Source organism: Stegodyphus dumicola, chromosome 1 (genome assembly GCF_044657685.1).
Source record: "Stegodyphus dumicola isolate Sdum_Otavi_A_Nest chromosome 1, ASM4465768v1".
In the NCBI taxonomy this organism is placed as follows: Eukaryota; Metazoa; Arthropoda; class Arachnida; order Araneae; family Eresidae; genus Stegodyphus; species Stegodyphus dumicola.
In genome coordinates this window covers 105887231-105904600 of record NC_140768.1, presented here as the reverse complement: position 1 = coordinate 105904600, position 17370 = coordinate 105887231, and the positions used below count along the sequence as shown (strand labels likewise).

The following is a 17370-nucleotide window of genomic DNA, read 5'->3' as shown; positions in this document are numbered from 1 at the left end:
GTGTTGAATTATTACCAGCTCTGAACTAATATAAAGATATGAACACATAATAAAATATATGTGTTTAAAAAGATACCATGCTTATTTCATTAGAAGCAAATTTAAATTTATACTGCTGAATGAAAATAATGTTTGGAATTTTCTTTATGAAGGATTATTCTAATAAGTATCAATTATATGTCTTATGTATTCCATTCTCTTAGCCCTATAGATCATACAGAGAGAAGGTTCAGACCCAGGCCATCAAATAGCCTATAAATGAGTTAGTCCAAATACGTGACTTTTATAAAGGAGCAAAAATCCCAGAGAATGACTTTGATAATTTAATACGCCTGTATATAAATTTAAAAGTATTGAACCAAAGGTACTAATTATATCTATTTTTACAAAAAGTATTGAACCAAAGGTATTAATTATGCCGCTGAGGTATTAGGCATATATTTAGAGTAAAATAAGTAAGCATACATATGTGTGTTTGCAGAACTGGTATTGTGGAGGGAATATAAGTGCATGAGGAGTTTCGCCCAGTTTGTTTTCTTTGTTTACTCATACTCCTTCATGATATTTACCATGTTTCTCACAAGAGTAAATTTTATAGGGTATCAGGTAAAATGAGTAGCAATGAACATATGGATGACAGAATGAGATGGAGAATTTTCGGTAAATTGGAAGTAGGTTAAATCACAAGTGCATGTAGCTTCAAAGCTCAGTTTTGCACTCATTGTCATCTGCAATTTTTTGAAACTGCACTGAATGCATATCGAGAAGACCTGGACAAAGTCCATCAAGATCCAGAGCGGGGAATGAGAATCATAATTTTGTGGTTTCAGTGCTGCTACACAATCAGCTGTCACATGAGTTGTATGCTGCCACTGTAACCAGAGTGTCATGATCTACAGTTGCCCGAAGGCTTTATAAGATAGGGCTGTATGCCAGACCTGCTGTTTGTATCCCATTCATTGCAGCATACAAGATAATGCATTTAGCTTGTTGCAGAAAACATGTGCCTTGGACCAAACTTCAGTTGAGCACCATTTTTTTAACAGATTAGTCGAGATTCAGGCTGGATGATTGATTCTTAGCATGCCAGTATCTGGAGAGAGCCTGGAAGAGGATACCATCTCACCCTCTTTATGAAAAATGGTCATTACGGTGAGGAATGTATAATTGTTTGGGCAGGCATTATGTTGGACGGCCGCACATCCCTGCATGTGTTTGAAAATAGCTTCTTGACTGCTATGAGGTACAGAGAGGAGATCTTACAGCTCTATTTTCAATTTTTCAGAGGCACAACTGGTCCTGGGTTCTTGTTAATGGATGACGATGCTTGTCCGCATGGTCTCAGCTAGTCGACAATTGCCTGGAAAGGGGGATATTCACCGCATGGGTTGGTCAGTGAGGTCTCTTGATCTTAATCCTTTAGAGAATGTCTGGAATGCTGGGTAGGCAATTTCATCTCACCATCCCCCTCCAAGAACCATTCCAGAGTTGAAAACTGCTTTGAGGCTGGAGTGGAATCAACTGCCCTAGGGACTTCTCATCTGCTTCTTATCCAGCATGTTGTCACACTGCATGATCTGCCTGGCTTTGAGAAAGGACCATACCTCATATTAGAGTCATTTTCAGTTCAATATCACACTGGGGATTTTGAACATCCCGACACTGTGAGCTTTATGATAATCATGCATACATAAAATGACTTTTGAATGTTACGTCTCTTTTTCTGTTATAAATGTAAATGAATACAAATACATTCATACCAAATCTCTCTGTTAGTTCTTAAAAAATTCAATATAATGTGCAAATTCTCTAATATAGCATATATATCACGAGTATGTATAACTTAGCATGTATCACGGGTGTGTATCGCTTAGCATGTATCACAAGTGTATATAGTGTGGTCCAGCCAGCATGGAACACTGTAGAAACAGTGGTTCTAGTTATTGTGAAAGTAGCTAATATATCCCCATATGTTTTTCTTCCAATGTATAGGCAGAATGAATGATTAGCTTTGGGAAGGGGTCTAATTAGCTGCATAAAGATAGAACTCTTTCATGTATTTGCCATCTCCCGTGTCAAAGGAAGACTCGTGAAGGAATCTGTGAGACTTACAGTTATTAGGAAACAAACCAAATCTGTTATATTATTCCAAAATATAGGAGATCTTTACTCAGGCTAAGCTAGTTATAAAGCTAACTCAGGCTAAGCTAGTTACAAGCAGTGAATATCTGTGAATTAATGTATATTGCAGTCTGTTATAATGATCTCTTGTAGGTAATCATCTCTGAAAATAATTACAGTCTGAAATCCGGACTCGTTGGAACTTTGGCGATTCCGGATTTGGGATATTTCCGGATATTAGATCATCAGTTTTTAAATCTAGTAAGATGGCATGTAGAAATTATAAAATTAAAAATATGAAATCGTAATTTATGAAAATAAGGAAGTATTTATGATCTAAACGGCATCAAAATTTACAAAAAAAAAAAAAAAAAAAAAAAAAAAAAAAAAGCTTAACGTTTGCTTACCTTATTAAACATTTCTTTCAATGTAAGTTTTTTTTTTTTTGTGCTAATACTTTCTCTTTAATTCTGTAGACAGACATTACCTCTTGTTCAGTTACATTGTTAATGCAATATAAGCTTGGCGACTAGCAACAAGTTGTTCCGTTAAATTTTATCTTGCTTCTATCGCACACTGAGACAATTAAGCCTGAATTGTATTAGTTATTTATTATATTTATGTTTATTTCTTGAATATGAGTAAGGCTTATCAGAGTTCTGAATAAATAAATTCCTACCACCGCCTGATGCAGTCTCTGTGGGTCCTAAATTCTGCTACTCGATGCGGCCATATGAGTTCTGGCCTGGTTCTAGGTTTATGTGAATAACAAATCAGTTATTCTTAATTCAAATAGCCCTAAATGTAATCTTTGGGTCTATAAGCATAATCAATAAAATGTATTTTTAGCATATGGAAAGAAATTTTTGGTAAATTTTCCCCCATCAACATTTTTAGTGCATTTAGCTTAAATCTGTAATCATTGCCAAGTGTAATGCCAACATAAAAGGTTACCACACTTCCTTATTATTCAATTACTAACATAAAAAATTGTTTAGGCTTCGCTACATGAGTCATTACTCAATTTGGCATATTTTGCTATACATGCAGTGATGAAAGGAAAGTATATTAAATAATGATTCGCCAGGTTAGCATCAGATCAACAATGTATCTATGTGGAATGTTTTGGTTTGAGATATATGCTAAGCAGATACTCAGCAACGGAGCCAAATTACTGATCGTGGAAATTTATGCTAAAATGATTCTTTCTTCAATAGCGAAGTATTTTATTTAATTTAATGTCGAAGTGAAATTATGAATTGGGATTCTCCAGATGCTTTATTATGCGCTGAAGGGTGAAGTTAAATGCAAATGCGCCTTCGAGAAAACGTTGTTGGTGGTTTTGAGGTCCAGATTTTAGATCATTCCGGATAATGGACGTCTGGATTTCGGACTTTGTACTGTAGTGTTTCTTAGAGCAGTGGTCACCTACCAGTGGTCCATAATAACTTTTTGCTGGTCTGCAGAAAAATTGGGACATTATTTATATTTTTATGAAGATTCAGTTTAAAAAATGACAGGTAACAAAACCTATTATGAAATATGGATTATACTTTTTTTTTTAATTTAGCTACTACTTTTAACGAAATTCCTTCTGAATTTAGCAACTTTTGTAGGTGTATCTAGCGACATATGAAAATGAGAGTTGGCATCCATGGATATGCTGCTGTTATAAATATTAGCGCGAACTGGAATTCTCTTTTCTTTTCAATTACAAACACATGCTCTTGTAGTCGTTAATAACACAGTTTTTCTCTGTGTCAGTAGGCAACTTGATGGATTTTTATGAATGGAACTTGATAGAATTATAAACAAGAATTCAGTTGGTTCATCCGCATTGTTGCTTATATAATTGCATCACTGGAAGTTTCTTTTTTTTTCTCTAACCATTGATCAATGGCACATTGCTGAGTAAGCAATGATTATTATGTTTACAATAATTAAAAATTGGCGGCATAACACTATCAGTTTATTGATATTTCTTTGTGTTTGCCGATTTGTTCTTGCTTTTAATGAAGTTCCTTTTCAGCGATATGGAAATATGAAGCTTTCTGTACAAGAAGGTAAGATTTTTTGTACTTTTCATGTAATTTTTCAGTGTGAACGAAATATGTGTAGTTTGCTGATTATTACTGTATAAATGTATTTATCTTTTTTGTAATTCATTTTAGTGGCCCGCCAAATATAAAATTATATATGTAGTGGTTCGTGAAGTTCTAAGGCTTGATGACCACTGGTTTAGAGCTTAAATGAATTTTTACTTTGAGTATTACATTTTAAAAAGGATTTCACTGACAACTAAAATTGTCTTGTGGTGGCTATTGTAAGGATGTTTCACTATGATGATCCATAAAGATATTTTATCAGAAATGTTTTAGATTTAGAATGCATTTAAAGAACTCTTGTTTGTAATCTACCACTTTAATTGGCTACTTATTTCTTAGATGATGCCACTAAAATGCTATTTTTAAATATGAAAATAAATACTAATAATTAAGAACACAAAAATGAAAATGATTCCATTATATAATCTAACAACCCATTAAATTTTTTATTCCATTAAATTGAAATTGCTCCCGGTTTTGAATAACAAAAGCAGGAGCAGTGCTTAATACAATATTTATGAGTTTTTCAGCCAAATACAGTACGAATGTCATGTGGTATGGCCAAAAAATAGTCATCATTTTTATTAACGAATCTCCACCATGCTTCTGCGAGATAGCATGGAAGTATTTGTGGTGCGATACTCCGCTTGTGTAGAATCTTTAGTTTCAAAATTCTCTAGCATGATTCTTTTTTTTATTTTTTATTTTAATTGTTTAGGCTTTAACCATCATAGGTGTCATCATAGCAGTTTCCATTGTGGTTAGTATTGATACCCCAAGGTGTCAATACTAACCACAATGGAATCTCCTAAACTAAATAAAAGTATTTTGTTTGGATTATTAGGTACCAAAAATGCTAAAGCCCTACCTGATTGATCATACAACTTGCACTATATTTATTGAAATGGCAACTTTCCTTAAGTGCACTACAGTAAAGTTCCACTGAGCTCTAATGAAAAATTAAGTCAGTGAAAATTTTAAGTTTTTTACATATTTGTGCTAATTTTTACACTGCAGCTGTTAATTTGTTTACTAGTAAACTGCACAAAGTTATTTTGAGTATGAATTTGATTCATTAACTTTTGCATTTTTATTAATAAGGTGTACTATTAATTATCTCTATGATTTCATGCTTTTAATAACTTTTCTGTTCATTCAAAATGAAAAATAGTGAATTCTTCCACATACAACTTGGAAAGTAGATTATAAAAGATTATGGCTTTGACTGCTTCTGTGAAACTTGCAGAACATGCAATCTCTCTTATCTTTTTTTTTTTTTGGGGGGGGGGGACATATGATTATGAAATAACTAAAAATAAAAATAGATGAAAAAAAAAATTTAATGCTAATTTGCATCAAGATATGTTTTATACTGAAATGAATGAAATGGAAATAAGCATCCAATTGTGATGTATTGTCTTCTGAAAGAGTGTTCAAACAAAAATATTTTGAAGACATAGGTACAAAATTAAAGTAATGGACATTATTTTTTCCAACATTTGTGAAATTATGACCTTGAATCCATTCTAAAAAGGCAGTCTGTAAATTTAGCTTTTTTAACATTGTGCACTATGAGTTCAGCTTCCAATTGAGATGTCTAAAAAATCACGTACAGTGTATGTGACTGCTTATTGGAAGGAAGTAACTGTGTTTTATTTCGTGACAATGCCTCATGATAGTGGCATAAATTATTTGTTAAATTTCTAACCCATAATTCAGTCACAAGATTTGAAGATTCTCTCTATTCCCCTGACCTGATTCTTATGTATTTTTTTTTAATCGAAATTGTGGGGAAGGTGCAGTATTTGGGAAATGTAAAAAAACATCATCAATATGATGAAACTATTGAAGGACCCATTGAAACCAAGACCTACAGTACCACTTCCAACAACAGAAAAACTATGTTGGCAAAAGTATATTAATGGTAGAGAAGGGTCTGTTTCAGAGTTCAAATTTTGGAATAGACCCTCAGAAATATTTTATTGAATAAATAAGTGAGGTGATTACAAGGTTTATTTGACTAAATATTGAAATATTATATACCTAAGTCAAATAAAATTTTTATGTAGTTTTGTCAATGTACTTTCTGGGCAAATTATGTTTATTGTAGAAAGCATATTTGACTTCAGGTTACCATCTTCGAATATGTATTTTTTGTTGTTTTCTGATGATTCAAGGATAAAATTTTATTAGAAATCCTTTAAAATATGTAATTTTGAAGCTTTGTAATGTATAATAATGCATTCCTCTTTTGATGTATGTACCCTTGCCTGCATGAATGACGAAACACGAATTGAATGATTGAAGAGTCTATTACACAGCGCCAAATATTCTCCTAGCTGTGACTTTTGGAACTAATTTGTTTTTTCGAGAAATCCTTCATCCCCGTCTTGTTTAATCTTCCTACAAAATGTGGCGTCATTCTCGCAAATAGATTGCGCTACAGAACACTGTGAGCACTGTCAGTTTAATTATGTCCACTTGGTATATATATATATATATATATATATATATATATATATATAAAGAGCTATTTCTTTTGCAGATCAATTGGGAGCATCGAATAACCAAAAGTTTGAATAATATGTCTAATGAACTGAGCATGGTATTTTCTCGAAAGGTATGATATGTTTTGTGATAAATTTTTAAAATGTTGTTATTTTAGAATTTGTGTGATATATTTCATAAAAATATTCATTTATAAATTTGTTAGTCTAACTTTTTATTATTTTTCATTTGAAAAGAATACCCGTTTTTTTATATTTATCCTTTCTTCATGTAAATTATTGCTTACATTTAATTTCTTTCATAGATTAATGCATTATTGATGTAGCATTCCTCTGTTTACAAACTGAGATTATTTACATGTGTGGTTCATTATTTTTGCAATGTATGTGTAGTGACGTGTTTCCTTTTCTAGCTAATATCAGGAGATTTTTTTTTCACTTAATTATTAAGAATTAAATAACCTGCATTAAAAAAAGTTATCTAAAAATTTTACAAAAACTAAAAAGGAAGTGCAGTTGTAATATGTGTTTCCAGTTACTAACCCTTCCTGGTATCTCTATATTATCAACACCAATTCCAGTACGCACAAGTATTTATTTCAGGAAGTTGTATAAAATAGGTGATACAGCAATATGAGCATTAGACATGAAGATAACTACTGAAATGTAACTTAAGAAAGAATATCAAATCAGTGGTAATAAAATTCAATTAATTAAAAAAGAATTTAGATCAAGAGTTTCGTCAGCAGTTATATATATGATTAATGTTTGATTCTTTTTTACAATGTGTGCTGGTAACGGAATTAGGTACTACTGTTTCCCGACTCATGCAACATCCAGTATGTTCTTCTGTAAAGTATTCCCAGCAACCTGGGAAATTATTTTTAGAATATTGTTGAATAGCAGTTAATGTTACAAGCAAAAAGTTGGAGTACTTTATAATTTCTGTCGTGGGTTAGTAGCACTATAACTTTGTGCATACCATGTGCACTATAACGCATTAATATGCGTGCATCAATCCTTTGAACACATAGCTAAGATGTAATCCTCTATCTAGCAAAATAGTGAAAAGAATGTGTCATAACGAATAAGAAATTTTTATTTAATTAGAAAAAAATTGCACTTGTCTTAAGTAGAACAAAAAATAAATCATCAAAATTTAAAATTGAAATGTTGAAAAAGGCTTACATAGACTGATTCAGTCCTCTTAATATTATCTGTCTTACCTGCTAGGAGACATTTTCTCTGCAAGATTATTTACTAAAGGTGGGAGGTGGAGTGGCTGTGAGCGAGTAAGAGAGCTGGCTTACATACAGGTACAGGTTAAGCTGGACAGAGTTTCAATGAATCTGCTGTTGAACTAAATTTTATGTATATCTGTTCATTTTTACAATGAATGTCTTCAATCATCTTCTGATGCATCTCACAGAACTATTTACTTTATGATAAACAAAATGAGAATTGAATTTCCCAGAAATTACACATCATCCAATCCATCGGGAAAGTTGGCATAGGTCCTGCCAAACTTGTGGCAAATGTTTATCAAAATTCGAAGCCACACTTCTATCCGCAACTTTTACAACAAAACGTTCATCAGTATCTCTGCATAATCCAAAATAAATAAATAAATAAATAAATAAAAAATAACAACTACTTCAGAAGTGCTTTCATTTTTTGCTTTATGTAAAGGTCATTGTCATTTCATTAGGCCTCATAAACTCTGTTTAGAACACGATGAATATAAACATTCTGCAGGAGATGGTTCCAGTCTATTATCATTTTGTGTGCCATGTCCAGCTTTCTCTCTTCAACAGATATTAATTTTTTTGATGAGCTGTAAATTAACCAAAGTGAAGTTATATGGTATTTCTCCCATCTTCTTGGTGAGCCTTCATGGTGTGGTAGTCTGCACACTGGGCCGGTATTCCAGAGGTCCGCGGTGTTCGATTCCCGGCGAAGGCAGTTGTTCATTTTTTATCTTGCCTGCTTTCCAAAAGTACCTAATATCTCTACAAAGTCATAAATGTGATTATATAGCCCTCGAGCTCATTTTTTTAATGCAGGTAAAAAATACAGCAATAACAGTTAATTTTATATCCTTTTTTCACGAAAACAACATATATCATTGATCATAACATCAAATAAAAATGCAGATGTTATGAATGTGAATTCTTGTTTATCCATAATTGACACTAATTTTACTGCTTGGCAGCAGTTCTGCATGGGAAAATAATAATGTGGAAATACCAGTTACACTTTTGTTCATTTCATGAAAGTATAAATTTGATTGATTATTTATTTAATGAAATATTCATTTTGGTACTCGTATAATTTCCCATTGACCATGAAGGTGAGAAGCCAAACATTCCAGTAGAAGTTTGAAGGAACAGTTCACTCTTTTTATGTTGTAAGTAACCAATATGTTGTAAGTTGTTTAAGTAACCAACAGATGCAAGTTGCAGATGCATATAAAATTAAGTCTGTATGAGCTCAAGCTGTGAGATTGTCTGACAATTCAAATTCAGTAAAATGTGTGCCAATCATTCTGATGCTCAAAAACCCCCCACAAGTTTTTAAAATAGCAACAAAATAATGATCTTTTTCATGCAGACAGAAAAAATAAATTTGCTTAAATATGAAATCAAAGTGGTTGTCATAAGGTTTTGTGATTTTTTTTATTGTGTTGTTTTGCTGAATTCCAGAATCATTTCACTATTTTGAGTGTGCATCCCAAAGTGGTCATATTATTCTTATTCATTAGCATTAAATTCCACTGTTTGGTGACAATTTCTGTTTGTCAAAAACAGTTGATGGAAAACTGCATATGTAACAAATAATCAATGCGAAGATAAATAACTTCTGTTGGTTTTGTTCTTTCCCAGTTAGTATGTTTCTGTGTGCAATATCGCTTTAGCATGTCAAACATCTATTAAGTGTGATTGATACGAGATGTAATATTTTGGAAATTTTTTCCCATATAGTTAACATAGGAGGGAAAGTTTAAAATCTAACATCTAACTAATCCTTTATTTCTCTGCCAAAATTCTATTTGTAATTTTTTGCTTAATCGTTGTGTATTTATCTGGACTGGTGCAGAAGTCTGAGTGAATGTTCTATACCAGAGGTCAGCAACCTTGTTGCTGTGATGTACCAGACCACTCTACCAATATGATTCAGGATGCTGCAGAGTAGGAAATATTTGAAACAATCCAATTCCCGCACCGATGCATGTGGAGTTAAAGAATAGAGGAAAACAGCACAGATTTAGAGTTTTTATAAGGGGAGATCCACATATTCACTTTCCATTTCTAAATGAGATTTAAATTGCCTGTATACCAATGAACAACGAGACACTATGAAATTAACTATTTTAACAACAGTTTTTATTCCAGAAATTAAATGCTGTGAAGAAATTTTGCAACTAAACTTTGCTGGTGGCAGAGAGAGGAGAGACAGGGTGATTTATTTTTGCCTGGCAGCTTTGTAGAGTGCCGAGAATTCTATGTGTGCCATAGGTTGCCGATGCCTGTCCTACCCTCTAAAATAGCCGACAAATAAGTAGTGTGTAGAAATAAAATAGGAGAAGTATTTAATGTATATCTGCTGAATAAATTTAACCATTAGTGATGCTATTTTGATGTTATAAAAATCTTTAGCAAAACTTTTTGACTGTTATGTGTTACATTAGACTATCAAATATTTATCATACATGCAACTTAGAGAGTGTTGCATTGCATAAAACAGTAAGACCTTTAATATGTATTCGAGAAGACCACTTCTCAGTGTTTGCTATTTGACAAAAGGAAAAGCTTTAGGATTTTCAAACAAATTTATTAACTTGTGATATTAATTCTGCAGCCAAAATTCCCTAATGGGTATCTGAAATCATGACAAAATAATCATCATTTTTGTGAACCTGGTACCATATAAATTCTCTTAAATATGAATGTGAGTGGTCTCAATGTTTGTGACTGTGCTATTTTGGAAAACAACAGAGTCTTTCAGTGTTTTGAGTAAATGTCTCAGTCTAACCAATTCTGTAATTTTGAATATAATGCATTGCTTGCTGTTCTGTAGAAAGCATGCACGAAACAGTGGCGTAGTGAGGGGGGAAGGTGTGTATGAATGCCCCGAGCTCTGCTCACAGAGGGGTTCCAAATGGTCTCCGAACAAGATTTTCATCATATCACTGTGTTTTCTTTGGGGGGGAAGGCACCAAAAAGGTATTTTGCCCTGGATGCCAATTATGCTCGCTACTGCACTGGCACCGAATATATATATATATATTTCTCTTACATTAAAAAAAAATTATATATATATATAAGTTTTTTATGTAAGAGAAAAACAGAAAAAAGTTACTTTATAACCTTCTTAAAAAAAAAAAAAAAAAAAAAAAAAAAAAAAAACTAGACTGGCTTAAGCAAAGATTTGCAAGTGTATTGTGATATCTCAACTATCCACTGTTGGTGTTAAATCGCACTGTCTGGCAACAATCTTGAAAATATTTGATGGAAAAATGCATTGTTTTTATGTATGAAAAGATTATTTTAAACATCACAGTATATGTACTCTAGGTGCCATATAAGTGAGAGATTTGATGCACAGTGTGAATCGAAAAGAATGAAATTGCTTTGTAATTTTAATGTTAAGTGACGTCTATACAGTAAGGCCAGTTGTAAGTTAACTGTGAATATATGAACTTAGATTACAGAATTTTGGAATTTTCTTTCTGTGAATCACTCCTTGTGCTGTGTATATATGTGATAATGATCACATTTTATCCCTATAATAGTGAAGGTTTTACTGTGCATGTTGCAGCAAATTCTTGTTTATGGTTTTGTTCGCTGTCTAAATGTGTTACAGGGCTTGACATAAGATGGTCATGAATACAGTGCCTTAAATATTATGGTACTTGTTGGTTATCTGGTACTTGCTATAACATAGTCAAAAATACCTCCTGTAACTCTTCATATTAATGTTCACCATTTCTAGAAGCTATTCCAAATTCATCTATAAAAGCTCAATTTTTATTTCCTTTCCACTGTTACTGTCTTTTTGGTGACTAACGAATAGTAGGGCTAGTTTTTATCTTAATATCAACTTCAATCCCAAGAGTGGCATCCACACACAAACATTTCAATATGTATGGATATCAAAGTGGCCAGTTGAAGTATTTAACATTTGAATATGTATGGGTATCAAAATGTTTATTTGAATATGTATAGGTGTTAAAGTATCATTTCTTGTCTTTTTATTTATAAGGATTGATATAGAGCCTTGAACTTCAAACTGAAGGCTTCACTCGCAACAGAGGCATGATGTCATCTAATGGGGACACAGGTGGAATGAGCGATACTCTGCCGCCCGCACACACCACATCACCCACGTCACACCACCATACTATACTTGTCTTAGTTGAACTTGAACTCGGTCAATATTGATCACACAGGCAGTACAATAGTTATATGTATACTTTTAATATGAAAGTAAACTACTGTTGGCTTGTTAAGTTTTTTCTTCTTTGCTTTGTCATGAGTTTAGAAAAAAAGCAGAAATACTGTGACGCAATGTCAAATATGCTTTTGCTGCCATGCACAAAAAAGGGGGGGACCAGCCATAATGTATTATTTGTAACAAAGTATTCAGCAATGATGCCATGAGATCTTCTCATCTAAAGTGACATTTGTCGACAAAACATAAATTATTAAAAGACAAGCTGAAGGAATATTTTGCTGTAAAATGGGCAAGTTTTAAATGTTTAAAATTGGATAATAATATATTCTTTGCTCAGTCATCTGAAAAAGCACCTAAAGCTTCGTATAAGTTATTACTGTTCATCACAAAGACCAAGAAATGTGGTATTATTGGAGAAACACTTGTTAAACTATGGATGTTGAAGGCAACTGATATTGTTTTTGGACTAGAAAATAAACAAAAACTTTCAAAAATACTGCTTTCTGACAGCACTGTAAAATATCACAATATAACAAGACAAAAAAAAATCAGTTAGTGTAGGCCATGAAAGAATCAAATTTTTTTGCAGTACATTTGGACAAGAGTATGGATGTTGCAAAATGTTGTCAACTATTAATTTTAGTTCAGTAATTGCAAAGCAAAACAATTAAGGATGAGATGCTGTTTTCTACAGAGCTAATGACTACTTCAAAAGCAGTTCAGTTAATGAGAGCAGTCTCTGAAAATCTTTTGCAAATATGAACTTTCATGGCAAAACTGACATTCATATCACAGGCCACACTCTGTCAATGCTTGGATCTCACTCAGAATTCTTGCAGATGGTCAGAGAAAAATGTCCCATTGTTACTACTATTCACTATGTTATATACTGTCAAGCCTTGGCAGTTAATACACTTCCAAACTCAACAATGTCTTAAAATTATGCATCAAAATTGTCAATCATGTTTAAAAGAATACATTAACTACTTGACATTTTACAGCTCTTTGTGAAAATATGGGAACAAATTATAAAGCACTGTTGTTTCATGTGGAAGTACATTGGCTGTCAAAAAGAAATGTGTTAACAAGATTATTTGAACTTCAGTTTCAGTTTTTAGAAATTCAAAATCAAACTGAATTGTATGTGGAATTATGAAAACCAAGTGTTCAAGTTGTATTAGCTTATCTATTAGATATTTTTGATTCAATTGAACTTATTAATTTGGAATTACAAGGTGGGGACTCAAACATAATTTATCATCGGGATACCATTGCAATATATAGTAATGAGTTGCAACTGTGGGAATGTAAAATTTTAGCCTGCAATTATTCCTACTTTTCTAAATTGTTTTGAATCCTTGAAGAAGCAGGCTTTAAAGATGTTTTTAAGGATACTGATACTAAGAAAGAAATATCAAATCATTTGCAGCACCTCATGAATTCAAATGTTACTTTTTAACTCATGTGATCATAATGTTTATAGATTATGACGGATCCTTTTCATATTGGCATAGATTTGGCATAGATACAAAGAGCAAGCTTTCGAATTAGAAAATGATTCTGCAGCCAAATATGACTTTCAGAAGATGGATAAGTCATTATTTGGGGTAAAATATCTCAAAGTTTATCACAGCATAACAGAGCTATAGCTGTACATATCATTTTCAAACACTTATTTGTGCAAATGGTCGTTTTCAGCATTTGTAGCAATAAAAACAAAGTGTAGAAGCAGATTCAATATTGCTAAGGATTTATGTTCCATAAATTTTCTATTCAAGCAAGAATTAAAAATCTTGTCAAAAATATCGAAAATATCCAGGCTCATTCGTCTTTCTAAACGTTTTTAATATAAAACGTGACATTTTGGTCTTTCTAAATTAATTGCTGAGCAGTGTATTCTTCACACCAATGCCACATAAATTCAGCAGTAAAACTATAAACTTCCACGTAAATTCAGCTGTAAAACTGTAAAATTCTTAAATGTTTAGAATTCTTGAGTGTTGCCATACATTTTTCTATTTTTTCAGTCTTTTCTCAGTTTATTCTATCAATGTTTAGTTTTCTTAATAATATGACTTGCACAACTTTATAATTATGATTAACTTTTTAGCTTAACTTTATTTATTAAATCTCACTTTCTTCACCCTTATGTCACATAAAATTCAACAACAAAATCACAAAATATTTAAAAATTTCTTCAGAATTCCTGATTGAGTGTTGTGTTGCCATACTTTTTTTATATTCTCTGTATTATTTTCTTAGAAACAAAACATTTGATGACAGTATCCTTTTATTTGTGTCACCATATCATAACTGTCAACCTTTCCGGTTTGAACGGGAGACTTTCTCTTTTTTTATTTTGTCTCCTAGTAGATTATTGAATCTACCCATTTTTAATTTTTAACCTTTACTAAGGATAATGTTTCCCATTAATAAATGAAATGTATTAAATTAATAAAACTTAAATTGGGCAAATTCCATATAGTAATTTTTACAATAAGTTTCATATTAAACTTTATTTCATCTGAAATGTATTTTTCTTATTATGTATTGTTGATCTTATTAAAGTATCCTTATAAATTTCATTCCATCTGAGTTATATAATCCACTGAAGAGATTTGTAAAGTTTTATATGAAGATTCCAGCAGTGTGTAATCAGTTAATATTTGTATTTAATATTTTTTTTTTACTCTAGTATATGGTTCATTGCTAAGTTTATTCACACAAATACTATATGTATTCATTATTATTTTCATTGCATTTAAAAATACTTTTATAAACAAAAGCTTGTCTTCACTGCTTAGGATTTTTCTCGACATAAAAGTGTACAAAGTTTAAAAAAATAAGTCAGCCGAAAGACATAAAATTTAGAGTATCCAATTAAGTGTTAATATATTTTACATCAGAAATGAATAACAAATAATTAAATAACTTGAATTATGCACTAAAAGACTTAAATCAGTTTGAATATCCTTTGAAATAATGTTCCTGTACATGAAAACCTTCTGGTCTCTCCTGGTTTCTAAAATTTCAGTGGTGGCAGCTATGCCATACATTTTCTTTTTTATATTTGCTGTATTATTTCTTTAAAAATGTTACATGGAAATAATATTTGGTGGAAATATCTTTTTATTTGAAAAATGATATAGGAAAAAAATTGCAGATCAAGACTAATAACAGCTGTGGCACTAAAATAAAATTCAGATGGTGTTCTTGTTCACCAATAAAATGACATATCTTTGGCAATACTATAGTTCAGTCTAGCAAGCAAGGCAGTTTTCTTTTTTCTTTTTTTAATGTAATACAGTGTAATACAATGTAATACTTCTCTACAAACTTTGATGTTGTTCTCTCCTATGATAGAAAACAAATTTTCTGTTCTTCCTCTTCCGTCATTCTTCTATGTTATAATGTTACATTGCACAATATGGGCAAAGTAATTTAATTTTTTATAAATTATCATGAATAATAAAGTATATTAGAACTTAATGTTTTTTTTTTTTTTTTTTTTTTTTTTTTTTTAAGTAAGAAAAAAGAAAAGGGGTAAGGGGTTAAAGCGTGTGTCATGCATCACTCAGAGAAATTACAAACAATGGAATCTTAAGCAGAGAATTTAGCAATGATTTCATGAATAAATGTATTTTTGCTTACCTGAAAGTTTCAGCTATTATTTTAGTTTTTAAGAATTGTTATTTCCATTTTAATTTTACTTGATATATGTTATTTTAGCGTCCCGTTTCTGAGCAAATTGAGTTCGAAGCGAAGTGGTCGGAATTGGGGTCTGAAGATATGGGTAAAAAAATATATTTATTTAACTGGGAAACTGTAGATTCTATTATATATATTTATTTATTTTGCATTCTTTCTGATGTGCCTTAAAAGTCATTCTTTTCTTGTTTTAGATCTTAGTCGGTTTAGGCCTGTGTATTCTCCTAAAGATTTTCTTGAAGTCCTAATTAACATGAAGAGTCCAAATATCAATATAACACTCTCTCCTGACACTGGGTAAATTTTACATTTTTTTTAATTGAAAAATTATATTCTTTAATACTAACTTTATGTATGAAGGCCATTAATTATGTTCGATACTATGTTTTAAAATTTTATATGACATATGTGTTAAAGACTAGTATGAAACTAGATGGCAAAATACGAAATGGAGTGGTATTTTAGGTTTTAAGAATAAAATTATCCTTTGCTGTGTATTAACCTATTCATGTAAAAACTAAAAGGTTGAATTTTTCAATTAGCCTAAATAATCAATATTTTGTGCATTAATTATTCAGTTCATTGAAGTTGAAACAGGGTTCTGTATAATACATGATCTGTTATTAGGGCCAGCGCCAAAATCACTGCAGCCAGTGTGGCTGCATCCAGTATCAGATTTTAGGGTTGGCAAAGTATTTAGAGTTTTAAGAAGCACCGAACAGCAAAATTTAGGGACTGCAAAATTTTTAGAATTTACTCAAGGCATCTGAACTTATGACCCACAGAAAGCAGCAGAACTTATGACTCACAGAAATTGCATCAGGTGGCAAAATATCTAATGCTGACTCTGTCAGTTATCATCATAATGCTTAACATAACTGTGTCACATGTAATTCATTAGAACAATGAATGAATGAAATAATAAATAAATATTTAATTTATTCACTTTTATGCTAGTTTTGCTATGTAATGTTAATCATTGATTTTCAAGCTATGCTTGCTATATATGGGGGTGGCTAAACTTCATGTCAATAAGAGCTGCATGTTGGAAATCGGGAAAGTTCAAGTGCCAACTAGATTTCGCAAAAGCCTAGGGTAATTTTTTTAATGCTTTTAAATAACATTATTAAGTTCCTTAACTAACAAGAAATCAAATAAAATTTTGTTTGCACATTGATCAGTTTAAGCTTACTGATAATTCTGTAAAAAGAAACAAAATAAATTAATTACTTTCTTTTGGACATTGAGTAGTTTCAGTTTACCATATTTCATGCATATTGTTGTTTGCCTACAGAATTGTAATGAATTGAATGCACTGTGAAACAATGATAACTTGAAAAAATTTGTTTTTCCGTAAGAAACACTGTACAGTTCTGGAACTACCTTCCATTTCTAGAAATTACTGGAAAGCATATTTGGTTAAAGTTACGTATAAGGGTCGAATATGATTACAGGTACATATAAAGATCAATTAC

The 17370-nt window shown here is 31.6% G+C and overlaps 1 protein-coding gene across 16 annotated transcripts in view; it reads left to right on the top strand.

The window, feature by feature from the left end:
- The window catches only part of LOC118189861 (TBC1 domain family member 19), a 130138-nt gene that overhangs the window by 17170 nt on the left and 95598 nt on the right, over positions 1 to 17370 (top strand). For 13 of the 16 annotated variants that reach the window (XM_085818727.1, XM_085818715.1, XM_085818774.1 and 10 more), the window contains 3 exons: positions 6772 to 6846; positions 15917 to 15980; positions 16090 to 16192. In XM_085818727.1, coding sequence (XP_085674853.1) covers positions 6772 to 6846; positions 15917 to 15980; positions 16090 to 16192 — 242 coding nt within the window. Of the gene's footprint in view, positions 1 to 4150; positions 4185 to 4213; positions 6679 to 6771; positions 6847 to 15916; positions 15981 to 16089; positions 16193 to 17370 lie in introns of those variants that run through there. The other 3 variants (XM_085818802.1, XM_085818792.1, XM_085818788.1) reach the window with 3 other exon arrangements.